Source organism: Somniosus microcephalus, unplaced genomic scaffold (assembly GCF_052327205.1).
Source record: "Somniosus microcephalus isolate GS21.2 unplaced genomic scaffold, FLI_Smic_1.0 unresolved_chr1, whole genome shotgun sequence".
In the NCBI taxonomy this organism is placed as follows: Eukaryota; Metazoa; Chordata; class Chondrichthyes; order Squaliformes; family Somniosidae; genus Somniosus; species Somniosus microcephalus.
Genome location: NW_028225179.1, coordinates 175,824,175 through 175,842,460, shown reverse-complemented (window position 1 = coordinate 175,842,460; position 18,286 = coordinate 175,824,175). Strand labels below are relative to the sequence as shown.

Genomic DNA, 18,286 nt, shown 5'->3' with positions numbered 1-18,286 from the left:
TCAGCACTTTGCTAAAACTTAACACCGAGCTGTCTCAACTGTCTAGGTGGCTTGATGAGCACTCCTGTGAAACGCCTTGGGACGTTTTATTACTTTAATGGCACCATATAAATACAAGTTGATGATGTTGTTGTACGATATCTTGTAAACTCACGCCACTCAATTTCAGATTTAACACTGACGAAAGCATCAATTTTGAGTTTGCCATTGACCATTGCGATGCTGTGCGTGTGATCCTGTATTCAACTCTCGCCATTGCTGCACGGGCGCATTTTCTGGTGAAGTTTATAAAATAGCTAATTAATGTAACATTCATCACTCCCGGTGAGAGTTTACTCTGCATATCTCCTATCTCCTACCTTGAGTGCGGGAAGCATTATGCTGAAGAGGTTCCGGAGATCATGCTGAAATACGCAGCTCTCCTGGTCAGTTTCACCACTGGTCAGTTTCACCTTCAATCAGCTTTACCTTCGGCCAGTTTCACCTTCGGTCAGGTTCCCCCCTGGTCAGTTTCACCTTCGATCAATTTCACCTTTGGTCAGGTTCACCTCTTGTCAGGTTCACCTCTTGTCAGGTTCACCTCTTGTCAGGTTCACCTCTGGTCAGGTTCACCTTTGGTCAGTTTTTCCACTGGTCAGTTTCACCTTCGATCACTGTTGATCAGCTGGCTGATGTCTTCACCGCCATCTTCAATCTGTCATTGGCCCAGGCAGTAGTCCCTACATGCTTCAAGACCGCTACCATTATTCCTGTGCCAAAACAAATGGCTGTGACGTGCCTGAACGGCTATCGACCTGTCGCACTCACACCCATCATAATGAAGTGTTTCGAGAGACTGGTCTTAGCCCACATCAAAGCCAGTGTTCCTGCCTCCCTTGACCAACACCAGTTTGCCTATCGTGCAAACAGATCAACGGAGGATGCAATCACAACTGCTCTACACTCGGCCCTGAATCACCTAGATGGTGAGACCTACATCAGAATGCTGTTTATAGACTACAGCTCAGCATTCAACACTATCGTCCCCAACAAGCTGGCCACCAAACTCCAAACTCTTGGCCTGAACACTTCCCTCTGCAACTGGACCCTGGACTTCCTAACAAACAGACCCCAGTCTGTCAAATTAGGTAACCACACCTCCCCCCCCCCGACCCTGAACACGGGGGCCCCACAAGGTTGTGTGCTGAGCCCCCTCCTCTACTCCCTCTTCACCCACGACTGTGTGGCTGTTCATGGTTCCAACACCATCATCAAGTTTGCGGATGACACCACGGTAGTAGGCCAGATCACCAACAACGATGAGTCAGCCTACAGGGAGGAGGTCCAGCATCTCGTGAAGTGGTGCGCCGATAACAGCCTGGCCCTTAACACCAAGAAAACAAAAGAAATCATTGTGGACTTCAGGAAGTCCAAAGGCGGTAGTCACACCCCCATCCACATCAATGGGGCTGTGGTGGAAAGGGTGGACAGCTTTAAGTTCCTCGGAGCCCACATCACGGAAGACCTCTCCTGGTCCCTCAACACCTCCTCTCTGGTGAAGAAGGCCCAGCAGCGCCTATATTTCTTAAGGAGGCTGAAGGGATGTAATCTGTCACCCCTGATCCTCTCTAACTTTACCGCTGCACTATAGAGAGCATCCTGACAAAATGTATCACAGTATGGTATGGCAGCTGTAGCTACTATGACCGGAAAGCCCTGCAGCGGGTAGTCACAACTGCCCAACGCATTACCGGCACCCGGCTACTGACCATAGAGCACATATACCAGAAACGCTGTCTACGGAGGTCACGGTCCATCATCAAAGACCCTACCCACCCCAGCCACAGTCTGTTCGCCCTCCTACCATCTGGGAGACGCTACAGATGCATTCGCACCCGTACGACCAGATTTAGGAACAGCTTCTTTCCCAGGGCTGTCACCCTACTGAACTCCACAAATAAACTCTAAAGCCTGCACATCTGCCAATGCACTTTATTATGGTCATATTTATGTTAATATACTACAAGCCAAATGTATGTTGAATGTTTAAATGTCTTAATCCAAATGTACACTCTCGGGAGCTGCAAGCCTACATTTCGTTGTACTGCACTTGTGCACTAACAATGACAATAAAAGTTGATTTGATTTGATTTTGATTTTGAATTTCACCTTCGGCCAGTTTCACCTTCGGTCAGGTTCACTACTGGTCAGTTTCATCTTTGGTCAGGTTCACCTTCGGTCAGTTTCACCTTCGGTCAGTTTCACCTTCGATCAATTTCACCTCTGGTCAGGTTCACCTTCGGTCAGGTTCACCTCTGGTCAGTTTCACCTTCGGTCAGTTTCACCACCGATCAATTTCACCTTCGGCCAGTTTCACCTTCGGCCAATTTCACCTTCGGTCAGGTACACCTTCGGTCAGGTTCACCACTGGTCAGTTTCACCTTCGATCAATTTCACCTTCGATCAATTTCACCTTCGGTCAGTTTCATCTTCGGTCAGGTTCACCTTCGGTCAGGTTCACCTCTGGTCAGTTTGACCTTTGGCCATTTTCACCTTTGGCCAGTTTTAACTCTGGCCAGTTTTAACTCTGGCCAGTTTTAACTCTGGCCAGTTTTACCTTCGGCCAGTTTCACCTCTACAGCAGGTAAATGTTTGTGAACAGCAATCACAGGAGTTCTGAAGGTCACGGGGCGGGGGCAGGAGGGGGTAAGGTGGGGTGACTAAAGGCGAAAGGGCTGCCTAAAAAGGAGATTGACAGGTAATCGCAGAGGTGAGAACAGCTGCTTGAACTGCCCGAAAGAGCTGGCCCACTTAATACGGTTTAAGCGGCGCTTTTGCAATCGACGCCTATGGCAATGGGAAATGGTCAGCACTATTTGCCCGACATAGGCGGATACGCGGAGCTGGTGCGAGGGGTGGGGACTGTACCTGTGGAATCACATCACAAGTGCGGGGGAGAGGAGAAATCTGGGCAAAAATGACCACCACAATTTGCATTGAAATAGCACCTATAATATAGAAAACAGACATCTCCTGGCACTTTACGGAGCAAGAAAGGAATGACACTGAGCCTTTGACGCAAGGCGAGGTGATGAACACATCGGTTGCAGAGATGTGTTTTGAAAAGGCTTAACAATAACTCGGTATTGGATATTGACTCGTGTGCAGTTAACAGGTTACAGGAGGCGATTGAATGAAACACAGCAGTTTGGTGTTTATCAGTGTTTATTGCATATTAAAATGTTTATTCACGGTAATGCTTATTTCATGGTATTCTATGTTTTACTGAATCTAAATAGTTCTATAAGGCATGCTGATGTTTGTACAGATATAGAATGTCGAGGGGCTGCTGTAATGGACCAAATCTTGCTGGAGTGCGCCGTTAGTTAGACTTTTTCCAGCACACTTCAGCTCGAGTATAATTTGCACCATAACTTGCTGGAAGTGCGAGCAGGTAATGGCGCGGGGAGGGCAACAGGGCATCTGGGATTTTAGTGAACGATGTCTTATCTCCTGAACCAATGAGATTTAAGGATTGAGAAAGAAACAGAGGAACGACAGAGAAGGAAATGGGGTGAATTAGAGTCAAATCAAGTACAGAGAGAGAAATAAAAAAGAGAGGGAAAGAAAGATTGGATTAAGAGAGAGAAAAAGAGACAGAAAGGAAAAGTAGGATAAACATTTAAAAATTAAAAACATTTTTAATTTTAAAAATCTCTAGGAAGAATTTACTACATGCAGGAATGAGACTCAACAGTTTCAATAGTTTCCTTTCTGGGCCGGAGAGCTTGATCGGCATTTGTGCATTAACAATTATCACGTGGTTAAAAAGGTACTTATGTTGTTAAATTCCAGCCCTAACTTTCTGCGGTGCGCTTAACGGGCAATTAATGTTCAAATCCAGCAAGTCATTAAAAAATAACGAGGAGGCTAAGGGCGAGATACCGTTTGTGTGAAGCAAACTGCGGGGCGGAGTAAATCGACCCGCAAATTCTGGAGATCCGCAACTGACGGCGTATCTCTTAATCCCCTGGACTTGCTGGTTGATTTGCACATTAGTAACGGCATGTGTCATGAACTCGCCTGTTATATCAATTAATTGGACCTTACTACTCGGATATAAGTGAGACTTCAGGAACTCAAAACTTTACTTTTAATTTACACAGAATAAGGAGAGAACAGAGCTCTTACAAGCTACAGGCATGCACTTCTAATTCTACTGCACGATGCATCCAAGATGGATGATCCTATGAGTCATTCCCACAATGCAACATTACCTTAAAACACTGGTAAATGAACCCTTAACATTTGCCTCCCTCTGGTGGATAACTTAAGCATTACATCTGAGATTACTATATCCCCCCCCCTCTTAAGTTACAACAATTCTTAACAACATTCTTAAAAAGTCCATAAGGAAACTCCTTTAACGAGAGTCCATCCTGAACAATCTAGCAGGTTGTGATCAATCGCTCTGGCAGCTTGTGAGACCTTGTTGAACATCTTACAGTCAAGTCCCTGCTTGGTTGTGGTAAAGCCACCTGCTGCTCCTGAGCAGCACTCAAAGTATCTGACTCTGCTACGATGGTTTCCTCTTGATTAAGGGGTCCAGGTGTAACTGTCTCTGTTTGTGGGGCTGGTACCACCAGTGCATTTGGATAACTGGGGACCAATTTGTCCTCCAACCTTTCCTCTGGAACCTCCAGTTCGATCTCCCGTTGTCTGGTCAGTATCTGATCCACATGTCTGCATACTACCTGACCAGTTCCCAACAACAAAACTCTGTCCTTTGGAGCTGCACGGATAGGTGTACCTGGTAGTGGAAGACGGCTCAAGGCATTTGCGTTCCCATGGTACTTGCCCACTTTGTAAATGATGACATACGTATATGCCCTCAACGTCACTGCCCATCTCTGGATTCGGGGTGACACCATCTGTGGTACTGCTTTCATCTCATTAAAAAGAGGTAGAAGAGGTTTATGATCTGTACATATGGTGAATTTCCTGCCATATATGTACTTATGAAACCTCTGTAACCCAAACATTACTGCTAATCCCTCTTTATCTAACTGGGAATAGTTTTTTCCCGCTGGGGTCAGAGTTCAAGACATAAACCCTATCGGTCTTTCAGTTCCATCTTCCATACAGTGTGAAAGAACTGCCCCCACCCCGTAAGGTGAAGCATCACAAGAGAGAATGATGTCTTTCTCTGCATTGTAGTGAACCAGCACATCCGAGGACAGCATCAGTTTCTTGGATTGTTCAAATGAAACCCTCTGTTCCTCTTCCCACTGCCACTGTGTCTCCTTGCGCAGTAGTTTGTGAAGAGGTGCTAACACTGTTGACAAGTTTGGCAAAAACCTGTTATAATAGTTTAGCAGTCCCAGGTAAGCTTTTAACTCAGTCACATTTGTAGGATCTGGGGCCTCCTGCAGTGCTTTTACCTTCTCCTTGATTGGATGGAGCCCAGTGGCATTCACTCTGTGTCCCAGGAACACGGCCTCATTCCCCATGAGAGTACACTTACTCCTCTTGAGCCGTAACCCAGCCTTATCCAATCTTAGTAGTACCTCTGAGTGCTCAGATGCTCCTGGTCAGTTCTTCCCGTCACCAGAATATCATCCAGATAGATGGAAACATGTGGAATCCCTTGCAGTACACCCTCGATTGTTCTCTGGAAGATAGCTGGACTAGATGAGACACCAAATGGCAAGCGGTTATAGGTAAACAAACCCTTGTGTGTATTTATGGTTACATACTTCTTGGATTCCTCATCTAGTGTAATCTGCAAGTAAGCATGACTCATATCCAGCTTCGTGAATTTCTTCCCTCCCGCCAGGTTTGCAAAAAGATCCTCAGTTTTAGGAATAGGATACTGTTCAAGTTTAGACACCCTATTTACAGTCAATTTATAATCTCCACAGATTCGTACCGAATTGTCCGGTTTTAAAACAGGTACAATGGGAGCTGCCCATTCTGAACATTTCATGGGTTCCAGAATGTTCTCCCTCAAAAGACGATCAAGCTCAGCCTCTACCTTCAGTTTCATGGCATAAGGCACAGGTCGTTGTTTAAAAAATCTTGGCAGTGCCTCCTTGTCGACATAAATCTTAGCTGGGGGGCCATTAAATGTTCCAAGTTCTTCCTTGAACACATTCTCATGTTCAATCAACACGTCTTGCAAAGACAACTGTTTGCCTCTCTCCAATTGATTTATTGCTCCCCAATCTAATTTAAGTTCTCGTATCCAGCCCCGACCTAACAAGTTCAGTCCAGAACCCGATACTACAACTACAGGTAGCTGTTCCACAGTGTCGCTGTGTTTCACAGTTACAATAGCTGTACCCCAGGTTGCCACTCGTTCACCAGTATAGGTTTTAAGCTTCATAGAGCAAGACTTTAACTCTGGAACTTTTGCACGGTTCCACAATTTTGAATATTCCTCCCTGTTCATTATGGTAACGCCACATCCAGTATCCACCTCAAAGTTGACCTTAGTGTCATTTACTATCAGTTGCAAAGTGATAGGATCCACTTTTGGAATGTCCTCTACCATACTATGCATTATGAACACGTTGTCTTCTTCCTCAGCTTCTCCACTGATGTGATGTGCTCCCTGTTTTTTCACTTCTCTTCCAAGGTTTTGCTTTTCTCCCCCTTTAGGTTTGTATACCTCCCGGGTAGCTTTTGCTCTACATGCACGTTTTATATGTCCTTTTTTCCCACACTTATGGCACTTTTCCTCCAGAAACCTGCATTCCCTTGCCAGGTGATCTCCATTGCATCTATAACATGCCTTTACCTGCTCACGTTGTGATTTCAGACTCATTTAACTTGTGCACCAGCGAACCTGCAACTTGCATTGTAGCAGACCAGTCTGAACCTTGTATTTCTTGTACATCACGCTTAGCTGTCTCTATTAATTGAACAAGTTCCAACGCTTTTTCATATGTAAGCCCAGTCTCGGACAATAATCTCCTCTGCATTCGAGCATCCATTATCCCGCAAACCAGCCTATCTCTCAGCATGTCTTTCAAGCTGTTCCCGTAATTGCAATCATGTGCCAGTTTTCTCAACACTGCTACATAATCCAACACAGTTTCTCCCGGTATCCTGTTCCGTGAATTAAATTTGAAACGCTGTACAATCTCACTCGGTCTTGGATTGAAATGTTCCTTTAGCAAGTCCACTAATTCAGTAAATTATTTATCTCCAGGCTTTACAGGACTGCATAAGTTTCTCAATAAACTATACGTCAGACTTCCCACCAAAGTTAGCAAAATAGCTCTCCTTTTTCCAACATCGACAATATCATTTTCTACAAAGAAATGCTCCAATAACTCACAGTACTCGATCCAAGTTTATTCTTGAACATCAAAAGCAGAAATCCCTCCTACTTGAGTAGCCATGATTCAGATGCAGTGTTCTTGTATTTTCCCTTCTTCAAGTTGAAACTGTTAATCCTCGTCGCCAAATGTTATATCCGAGTAGTAAGGTCCAATTAATTGATATAAGTGAGACTTCAGGAACTCAAAACTTTACTTTTAATTTACACAGAATAAGGAGAGAACAGAGCTCTTACAAGCTACAGGCATGCACTTCTAATTCTACTGCACGATGCATCCAAGATGGATGATCCTATGAGTCATTCCCACAATGCAACATTACCTTAAAACACTGGTAAATGAACCCTTAACATTTGTCTCCCTCTGGTGGATAACGTAAGCATTACATCTGAGATTACTATATCACCATTATTCTTTGAGCAAGATTTGGCCCAATTAACTCATCACAGTTTTAAATGGCACAGTTTGAGAGGTTCCACGTTTCTCTTACTTTTGTTTATCCAGGGGTTAAAGAAAGGGAACAGTTTGCCTTTGAAGGTGTCGGTGAAAGTGTAGAGATGGGACATGTCATCTGAGTTGTAAAATGACACCTGTCCTCCCTCGTAGTCCAGGTAGACTCCAATCTTCCTGGGCTTGGCGGTTAGCTTGAGGACAGTGGAGGGGGAAGTCAGGGCCCCATAGGTGTGCTCGTACCTCTGACATATGGTCCAGTACCCAATCGAGGGCATCAGCGTGATCTGCCCCTTCCTACTGGCTGTCTCCTGGGCCAGCCCCAAGTCCCAGTCGGTCTTGTTGGCCACCACCACCTCCCAGTAGTGTTTCCCTGAGGTGAATCCCTGGCTGCTCAGGACACAGGTGCAGGGCTCGAACCTCTCTCGGCCGTTCGGCAGATTTCTCCTCCGGTCACCGATGTGCACCGCGGTCAGGTCCTCGGACAGTACGAGCCTGGGCTGCGCGGTTCTGGGATCCAGGGTGAGCGAGGCCGGCACTTTTAACAACAAACAGGGAGAACATTATAAGCATGCAATGAATATAAGATAGTCACCAAGAAATCCAATAGGAGATTCAGAGGAAACTTCTTTACCCAGAGAGTGGTGAGAATATGGAACTCGCTACCACAGGGAGTGGTTGAAGCGAATAGTATAGATGCATTTAATGGGAGGCTGGACAAGCATATGAGGGAGAAGGGAATAGAGGGTTATGCTGATAGAGTTAGATGAGGAAAGACGGGACGAGGCTTGAGTGGAGCATAAATGTCGGCATGTACTAGTTGGGCCGAATGGCCTGTTTTTGTGCTGTATATTCTAAGTAATATAACTGGAGCATGAAAATACTGAAATCCATGGCGATATATCAAGAAGGTGTTAAAGGCTTTGCATACAATAAGCACATCCTTCTTGTGACACATTTCACCTCACATTTTGTTGCTGACACCCCTCTTGTTACAAAATGACTCACCCTCCACAATGTCGCAGGGGCATTTTAAGTTTTTTATCAATATTTTCTCTTCTCCCGATACAAGGGTATTGATTCCCTTCTCCGTTCTGGTTCCATGGAGCCCTAGTGCCTTCAGTATCATTCCCACATGGCCGACCTTCATATATCAGCCTGCACAGGGAGTGTTGGCAAGCTATTATTTGACTGCAGGAGGTGTCACAGCTCAGCCTTGAAGTGGGCCTCACCTGGTGTCCACACTGGTGAGTGATCAGGACCAGGAACCGAGGCTCAATGTCTGTCTCTCCCCAGCCTGAGACTGATTCGAGCTGAGACCAGACACAGACCGCAGAGTGGTTATACATGCCGCAGCACAGAGGGGGTCCAGGAAGCAAATCAAATGAATTGGGGCATATTTTCCTCTGTGTGTAAAGATACAGAAAGATTCTTCTATTAATAACTGGGGAGGCTTCTAAGGAAATTTGTCTTTCAAATACCGGACCCGAGTTCAAAACAATGCAGGGGTATTCGATATTCAGGAAAGATAGGCAAAAAGGAAAGGGAGGTGGGGTAGTATTGCTGGTTAAAGAAGGGATTAACACAATTGTAATGAAGGATATTAGCTCTGATGATGTGGAATCTGTATGGGTAGAATTGAGAAATACCAAGGGGAAAAAAACATTAGTGGGAGTGGTATATAGACCTCCAAACAGTAAGGCGGAGGTTGGGGATGGCATTAAAAGGGAAATTAAAGAAGTGTGCAATAAGGGCACAGCAGTCATCATGGGTGACTTTAATCTACATATAGATTGGGCCAACCAAATTAGTAACAATACTGTGGAGGAGGAATTCCTGGAGTGTTTACGGGATGGTTTCCTGGACCAATATGTTGAGGAACCAACCAGAGATCAGGCCATCTTAGACTGGGTATTATGTAACGAGAAAGGATTAATTAGCAATCTTGTTTTACGAGGCCCCTTGGGTCGGAGCGATCATAATATGATCGAATTCTTCATTAACATGGAGAATGAAGTAGTTGACTCAGAGACTAGGGTCCTCAATTTAAATAAAGGAAACTACGATGGTCTGAGGAGTGAGTTGGGTAGGATTGATTGGGGAATGGCACTCAAAGGGTTGACGGTGGATAGGCAATGGCAAACATTCAAAGACCGAATGGATGAGCTACAGAATTTGTTCATCCCAGTTTGGCATAAAAATAAAACAAAAAATGTGACTCAACCGTGGCTAACAAGGGAAATTAGGGATAGCATAAGATCCAAGGAGAGGACATATAAATTGGCCAGAAAAAGCAATAATTCTGAGGATTGGGAGCAGTTTAGGATTCAACAAAGGAGGACAAAGGGATGAATTAAGAAAGGGAAAATAGAATATGACAGTAAGCTTGCAGGGAACATAAAAACAGACTGTAAAAGCTTTTATAGATATGTGAAGAGAAAAAGATTGGTGAAGTCAAGCGTAGGTCCCTTGCAGTCAGAATCAGGGGCATTTATAATGGGGAACAAAGAAATGGCAGACCAACTAAATACATATTTTGGTTCTGTCTTCACAAAGGAGGACACAAATAACCTCCCAGAGATGCTGGGGAACATAGGGTCTGATGAAAGGGTGGAACTGAAAGAAATCAGTATTGTAGGGAAATGGTGTTAGGAAAATTGATGGGAGCGAAGGCCGATAAATCCCCAGGGCCTGATAATCTACATCCCATGGTACTTAAGGAAGTGGCCCTAGAAATAATAGATGCATTGCTGGTCATCTTTCAGAACTCGATAGACTCTGGAACAGTACCCATGGATTGGAGGGTAGCTAATGTTACTGCACTATTCAAAAAAGGTGGTAGAGAAAAAGCGGGGAATTATAGACCAGTAAGCCTGACATCGGTAGTGGGGAAAATGCTAGAGTCCATTATAAAAGATGTCATAGCAGAGCACTTGGAAAGCAGTGACAGGATCGGAGAGAGTCAACATGGATTTACAAAAGGTAAATCATGCTTGACTAATCTACTGGAATTTTTTGAGGATGTAACTGGTAAAATAGATAGGGGAGAACCAGTGGATGTGGTGTATTTGGACTTTCAGAAGGCTTTCGATAAGGTCCCACATAAGAGATTAGCATGCAAAATTAAGGCACATGGGATTGGGGGCAAGGTATTGACTTGGATAGAGAACTGGTTGGCGGACAGAAAGCAAAGAGTTGGAATAAACGGGTCATTTTCCGAGTGGCAGGCAGTGACTAGTGGGGTACCGCAAGGATCGGTCCTAGGACCCCAGCTGTTCACAATATATATTAATGATCTGAACGAGGGAATTGGATGTAATATCTCCAAATTTGCAGACGACACAAAGCTGGGTGGGAGGGTATGCTGTGAGGAGGATGTCGTGAAACTCCAGTACGATTTGGACAGGTTGGGTGATTGGGCAGAAACATGGCAAATGCACTATAATGTGGATAAATGTGAGGTTATCCACTTTGGTGGCAAAAACAGGAAGGCAGATTATTATTTGAATGGCAATAGATTGGGAGAAGGGGAAGTGCAAAGAGACCTGGGTGTTCTTGTGCACCAGTCACTGAATATAAGCATGCAGGTGCAGCAGGCGGTTAAGAAGGCAAATGGTATGTTGGCCTTCGTAGCAAGAGGGTTCGAGTACAGGAACAAGGATGTCTTGCTACAGTTGTCCAGGGCCTTGGTGAGACCGCACCTTGAGTACTGTGTGCAGTTTTGGTCGCCTTACCTGAGGAAGGACGTTCTTGCCATGGAAGGAGTGCAGCGAAGATTCACCAGGCTGATACCTGGGATGGCAGGAATGACGTATGAGGAGAGATTGTGTTGATTTGGCTTATACTCACTGGAGGTTAGAAGATTGAGAGGGGATCTCATCGAAACCTATAACATTCTGTCAGGCCTGGACAGACTAGATGCAGGAAGGATGTTTCTGATGGCCGGGGAGTCCAGAACCGTGGATTGGCGGTTAGGATCAGGTCAGCCATGATCTTATTGAATGGCGGAGCAGGCTCGAGGGGCCGATTGGCCTACTCCTGCTCCTATTTCTTATGTTCTTATGTTCTTATGTTCTTAACCAGGGGTCATTGTCTAAGGATAAGGGGTAAGCCATTTAGGACTGAAATGAGGCAGAATTTCTTCACCCAGAGAGTGGTGAACCTGTGGAATTCTCTGCCACAGAGGGCGGTGGAGGCCAGTTCATTAAATATATTCAAGAAAGAGTTGGATATATTTCTTAAGGCTAAAGGGATCAAGGGATATGGGGAGAAGGCAGGGACAGGATACTGAATTTGAATGATCAGCCATGATCTCATTGAATGGCGGAGCAGGCTCGAAGGGCTGAATGGCCTACTCCTGCTCCTATCTTTGATGTTTCTTATGTGTCTATGAATGGTCTGTAAAGGTTTGACATCAGGTGAGTTCAGGGCCGTCTCAATGCAGTCGTTGCTAAATGTGGGCCCACAGCACAAAAATTGCTCTGAAATTGAATAGGGAATAGGAATTCATTGGGGATTGGGAATCGGTAGGGTCTGAATGGGGAATGGGAATCGGTAGGGTCTGAATGGGGAATGGGATTCAGTATCGGGATTGAGCTTTGATGCTGGTGTGTGTGATTGAGCTTTGATGCTGGTGTGTGTGATTGAGCTTTGATCCTGGTGTGTGATTGAGCTTTGATGCTGGTGTGTGTGATTGAGCTTTGATCCAGGGCTGTGTGATTGAGCTTTGATGCTGGTGTGTGTGATTGAGCTTTGATGCTGGTGTGTGTGATTGAGCTTTGATCCTGGTGTGTGTGATTGAGCTTTGATCCTGGTGTGTGATTGAGCTTTGATGCTGGTGTGTGTGATTGAGGTTTGATGCTGGTGTGTGTGATTGAGCTTTGATCCTGGTGTGTGTGATTGAGCTTTGATCCTGGTGTGTGTGATTGAGCTTTGATCCTGGTGTGTGTAATTGAGCTTTGATGCTGGTGTGTGTGATTGAGCTTTGATGCTGGTGTGTGTGATTGAGCTTTGATGCTGGTGTGTGTGATTGAGCTTTGATCCTGGTGTGTGATTGAGCTTTGATCCTGGTGTGTGATTGAGCTTTGATCCTGGTGTGTGTGATTGAGCTTTGATCCTGGTGTGTGATTGAGCTTTGATCCTGGTGTGTGCATTTCTAGATGGTTTGTGGCATTGAAAAGGGGAGTGGAATGTTCAGAGTCCCTGCTCCACTGACGAGCCTCATCGGCAGTGGCAGATTATCAGAAAATGTCTGGTCCACTGCTCGCCCTTGTCCATTCATTAATGTCAATGGAGCAAGAGTTGTGGGCAGTGCACCCTACCTCGTTCCCATTAACTGCACGCTGCGTGCAAGGCCATGCCAATGGCTGAGGGCTTCGAAAAACTGAGCTCAACAGGTCTGTGTTCCTTCTGAGCTTCAGGTCTCTCAGCTGTTTGAGACTGGACCAAGGGTTCGGAATTCCTGGGTTTGAATCCCAACAGTGTCCTCTCAACATTTCAACTGTCTGAGGTGTGTGAAGTGAATATCACATCGCAGGGCGTAGGGAGAAATCTGGAGACTGCTCACAGTACTTCCCATTGCCACTGTAGCTGCGCCAGACACTCCCGGCTCCTCTATGAATACTGAAACAATAGATATTTGTGTCTAATGGACATTGTGGCTGATTCAAACAGATCAAGGATGGAACATGAAACTTTCCTGGTCTGTGGGGCACGACTTCCTATTTATTAAAGTCACGGCACCATCAGGGCAGCTACAGACAGCACCGGTAACATCATGGTGAACCTGTGGAATTCTCTACCACAGAAGGCGGTGGAGGCCAATTCATTAAATATATTCAAGAAGGAGTTGGATATATTTCTTAAGGCTAAAGGGATCAAGGGTAATGGGGAGAAGGCAGGGATGGGGTACTGAGTTTGGATGATCAGCCATGATCTCATTAAATGGCGGAGCAGGCTCGAGGAGCCGAATGGCCTACTCCTGCTCCTATCTTCTATGTTTCTATAAAAAGCTCACATGGTCAATCTATCGCTGTTTACCATGAGAGAGGATTACGGTAAATCTATCGGTGCTCACCGGGAGAGAGGATTACAGTAAATCTATCGGAGCACACCAGGAGAGAGGATTACGATAAATCTATCAGTGCTTACCGGGAGAGAGGATTACGGTATATCTATCAGTGCTCACTGGGAGAGAGGATTACAGTAAATCTATCGATGTTTACCGGGAGAGAGGATTACGGTATATCTATCAGTGCTCACTGGGAGAGAGGATTACAGTAAATCTATCGATGTTTACCGGGAGAGAGGATTACAGTAAATCTATCGGTGCTCACCAGGAGTGAGGATTATGGTAAATCTATCGTAGCACACCGGGAGACATGATGATGATAAATCTATCGGCGCTCACCAGGAGAGATGATTACAGTAAATCTATCAGAGCACACCAGGATAGAGGATTATGGTAAATCTATCGGTGCTCACCGGAAGAGATGATTACGGTAAATCTATCAGAGCACACCAGGATAGAGGATTACGGTAAATCTATCGGTGCTCACCAGGAGAGATGATTACGGTAAATCTATCAGAGCACACCAGGATAGAGGATTACGGTAAATCTATCGGTGCTCACCGGAAGAGATGATTACGGTAAATCAATCAGAGCACACCGGGATAGAGGATTATGGTAAATCTATTGGTGTTTACCGGGATAGAGGATTACGGTAAATCTATTGGTGCTCACCAGGAGTGAGGATTACGGTAAATCTATCGTATCGGAGAGATGACTATGGTAAATCTATCGGTGCTCACCGGAAGAGATGATTACGGTAAATCAATCAGAGCACACCGGGATAGAGGATTATGGTAAATCTATTGGTGTTTACCGGGATAGAGGATTACGGTAAATCTATTGGTGCTCACCAGGAGTGAGGATTACGGTAAATCTATCGTATCGGAGAGATGACTATGGTAAATCTATCGGTGCTCACCGGAAGAGATGATTACGGTAAATCAATCAGAGCACACCGGGATAGAGGATTATGGTAAATCTATCGGTGTTTACCGGGATAGAGGATTACAGTAAATCTATTGGTGCTCACCGGGAGAGATGATTACGGTAAATCTATCAGAGCGCACCATGACAGATGATTATGGTAAATCTATTGGAGCGCACCAGGAGTGAGGATTACGGTAAATCTATCTGTGCTCACTGGGAGAGAGGATTACAGTAAATCTATCGATGTTTACCGGGAGAGAGGATTACAGTAAATCTATCAGTGCTCACCAGGGGTGAGGATTACGGTAAATCTATCGTAGCGCACCGGGAGAGATGATTACTGTAAATCTATCAGAGCGCACCGGGAGAGATGATTACTGTAAATCTATCAGAGCACACCGGGAGTGATGATTACGGTAAATCTATCAGAGCGCACCGGGAGAGATGATTACGGTAAATCTATCAGAGTGCACCGGGAGAGAGGATTATGGTAAATCTATCGGTATTTACCGGGATAGAGGATTACGGTAAATCTATCGATGTTTATCGGGAGAGAGGATTACAGTAAATCTATTGATGTTTACCAGGAGAGAGGATTACAGTAAATCTATCGGTGCTCACCAGGAGTGAGGATTACGGTAAATCTATCGTAGCGCACCGGGAGAGATGATTATGATAAATCTATCGGTGCTCACCAGGAGAGATGATTACGGTAAATCTATCAGAGCACACCAGGATAGAGGATTACGGTAAATCTATTGGTGTTTACCGGGATAGAGGATTACGGTAAATCTATCGGTGCTCACCGGGAGAGATGATTACGGTAAATCTATCAGAGCGCACCGGGAGAGATGATTATGGTAAATCTATCAGAGCGCACCGGGAGAGATGATTACGGTAAATCTATCAGAGCGCACCGGGAGAGATGATTATGGTAAATCTATCAGAGCGCACCGGGAGAGATGATTACGGTAAATCTATCGGAGCGCACCCTGACAGATGATTACAGTAAATCTATCGGTGCTCACTGGGAGAGATGATTATGGTAAATCTATCAGAGTGCACCGGGAGAGATGATTACGGTATATCTATCGGTGCTCACTAGGAGAGAGGATTACGGTAAATCTATTGATGCTCATCGGGAGAGAGGATTACAGTAAATCTATCGGAGTGCACCAGGAGAGAGGATTATGGTAAATCTATCGGAGCTCACCGGGAGAGATGATTACGGTAAGTCTATCGGTGCTCACCGGGAGAGATGATTATGATAAATCTATCGGTGATCACTGGGAGAGGGGATTATGGTAAATCTATCGATGTTTACCGGGAGAGAGGATTACATTAAATCTATCGGTGCTCACCAGGAGTGAGGATTACGGTAAATCTATCGGTGCTCACTGGGAGAGGTGATTATGGTAAATCTATCAGTGCTCACCGGGAGAGAGGATTATGGTAAATCCATCGGTGCTCACCAGAAGAGAGGATTATGGTAAATCTATCAGTGATCACCGGGAGAGATGATTATGGTAAATCTATTGGTGCTCACCGGGGGAGAGGATTACAGTAAAGCTATCGGTGCTCACCAGGAGCGAGGATTATGGTAAATCTATCAGTGCTCACTGGGAGAGTGGATTGTGGTAAATCTATCGATGCTCACCAGGAGAGAGGATTATGGTAAATCTATCAGTGCTCACTGGGAGAGAGGATTGTGGTAACTCTATCGATGCTCACCAGGAGAGAGGATTATGGTAAATCTATCGCTGCTCACTGGGAGAGAGGATTGTGGTAAACCTATTGGTGCTCACCGGGAGAGAGGATTACGATAAATCTATCGATGTTTACCGAGAGAGAGGATTACGGGAAATCTATCGGTGTTTACCGGGAGGGAGGATTGTGGTAAATGTATCGGTGCTCCCTGGGAGAGAGGATTATGGTAAATCTATCGGTGTTTACCAGGAGAGATGATTACGGTAAAACTATCGGAGCTCACTGGGAGAGAGGATTGCGGTAAGTCTATCGGTGTTTACTGGGAGAGAGGATTACAGTAAATCTATCGGTGTTTACTGGGAGAAAGTATTATGGTAAAATTATCAGTGCTCACCGGGATAGAGGGTTATGGTAAAACTATCGGTGCTCACCGGGAGAGAGTATTACGGTAAATCTATTGGTGCTCACCAGGATAGAGGATTATGGTAAAACTATCGGTGCTCACCGGGAGAGAGTATTAGGGTAAATCTATTGGTGTTTACCGGGAGAGAGGATTACAGTAAATCTTTTGGTACTTACCGGGAGAGAGGATTTGTTGCATTTCTTTCCAGGCTGTGTATTGTAAGGGTCCCCTAAACACACCCAACTCCAGACTGCTGCTCACCACACAATCTCTGTCGTTTACACTCTTTTCCTGGAACCTGTGGAAGTGGTTCATTAACAGGTTTGTCTGAATCATTAAATGGAGGGTTTAAAAATAAATAGACTGTGTATGAATGTGCAAGACATGGTTTAAAATGCACACTCACCTCTGCTTCAGTCCATTCAGCTCCTGCGTACAATCAATAAAACAACAGTTAACAATTAGTGAACCATTTTACCACACACAATCTGCCTTTTGCATTGAAGTGAAAAATCACATCTCCCCGATGGCCAATAGTTCCAGGCATCGCCCGGTGTTGTACACAGCCACAATGACCCAGAGAGCTCATCACCCTGCTCAGTCAGCTGATCTCCGCTGAGGGAGCAATGGGGCTCAGTGCCCTGGGCTGCAGAGAGGTTGATTAAAGGATGAGGCTCAGCTGTGATAGCTTCCCGATTCTCACATACGAAAAGTGGCCACCTGCGCAATGTACTGGCGGGCTGCCTATACTATGAGGGAGGGGGAAGATGAAGCCAATTATGCACATAGACATGTTTGTTCTATTGTAGAAAGGGCGGTATTGCACCGGCTGCCTGTTATATGCTCCGCCCAATATTCAGTTGTCTTGCAGTCAATGGAATGGAGTATCAGGCGGGAAGTAGAAAAGGCGGCAGATCTGATAGCGGCCATTTTGTGCTAAGGCCCCAAGACCCATTTCGACCCCACAGAATGATCACAAGAGAGACTTGGTTTAACTGCCTCCACCTCTGTAGCGACTTCAAATCAGCTGCTCATGTGATAAACAGACTGACCTGTATCAAAAATAACCGGCACTTACCTACCACTTTGTAATGATCAGTAACATGTCATTCTAGAATGGTGCACTAGGTGGAGCTGTATGTTTAGTAAGGGGCTACCCACAAGGCAGTAGTCAAGATGGATGCCTGTACACTAGTCCACATGGCTGAATAAATGACTAGCTCAAGCTAGCTGTTCATAATGAAAACGTCTATTTATTTATGAACATAACATGGTACCAGGATTGGTAATATCTGCTGAATATTGTGAAACGCGACATGGAGAATTTGAAGCCACCGGAGGGTTTGAAACTCACGGGGAATGTCGACTGCAATTGGCGGACTTTCAAACAACAATTCAAACTCTACA

General features: G+C 45.2%; 1 protein-coding gene across 2 annotated transcripts; it reads right to left on the bottom strand.

Moving 5' to 3' along the window:
- Window positions 1-7,502: 7,502 nt before the first annotated feature.
- LOC147096617 (zinc-binding protein A33-like) lies at window positions 7,503-17,432 on the bottom strand. 2 transcript variants are annotated; one of them, XM_085975396.1, is made up of 3 exons: window positions 17,286-17,432; window positions 17,056-17,177; window positions 7,503-8,310 (listed from the first exon to the last, which is right to left on the bottom strand). In XM_085975396.1, the coding sequence occupies exons 2-3, from the start codon at window positions 17,075-17,077 to the stop codon at window positions 7,766-7,768; spliced, it is 567 nt and encodes a 188-aa protein (XP_085831522.1). In that variant the 5' UTR covers window positions 17,078-17,177; window positions 17,286-17,432; the 3' UTR covers window positions 7,503-7,765. The 2 variants fall into 2 exon arrangements, with proteins under 2 accessions (XP_085831522.1, XP_085831521.1); XM_085975395.1 differs by lacking the exon at window positions 17,286-17,432 and having other exon boundaries at window positions 17,056-17,245.
- Between the last annotated feature and the right edge of the window lie 854 nt (window positions 17,433-18,286).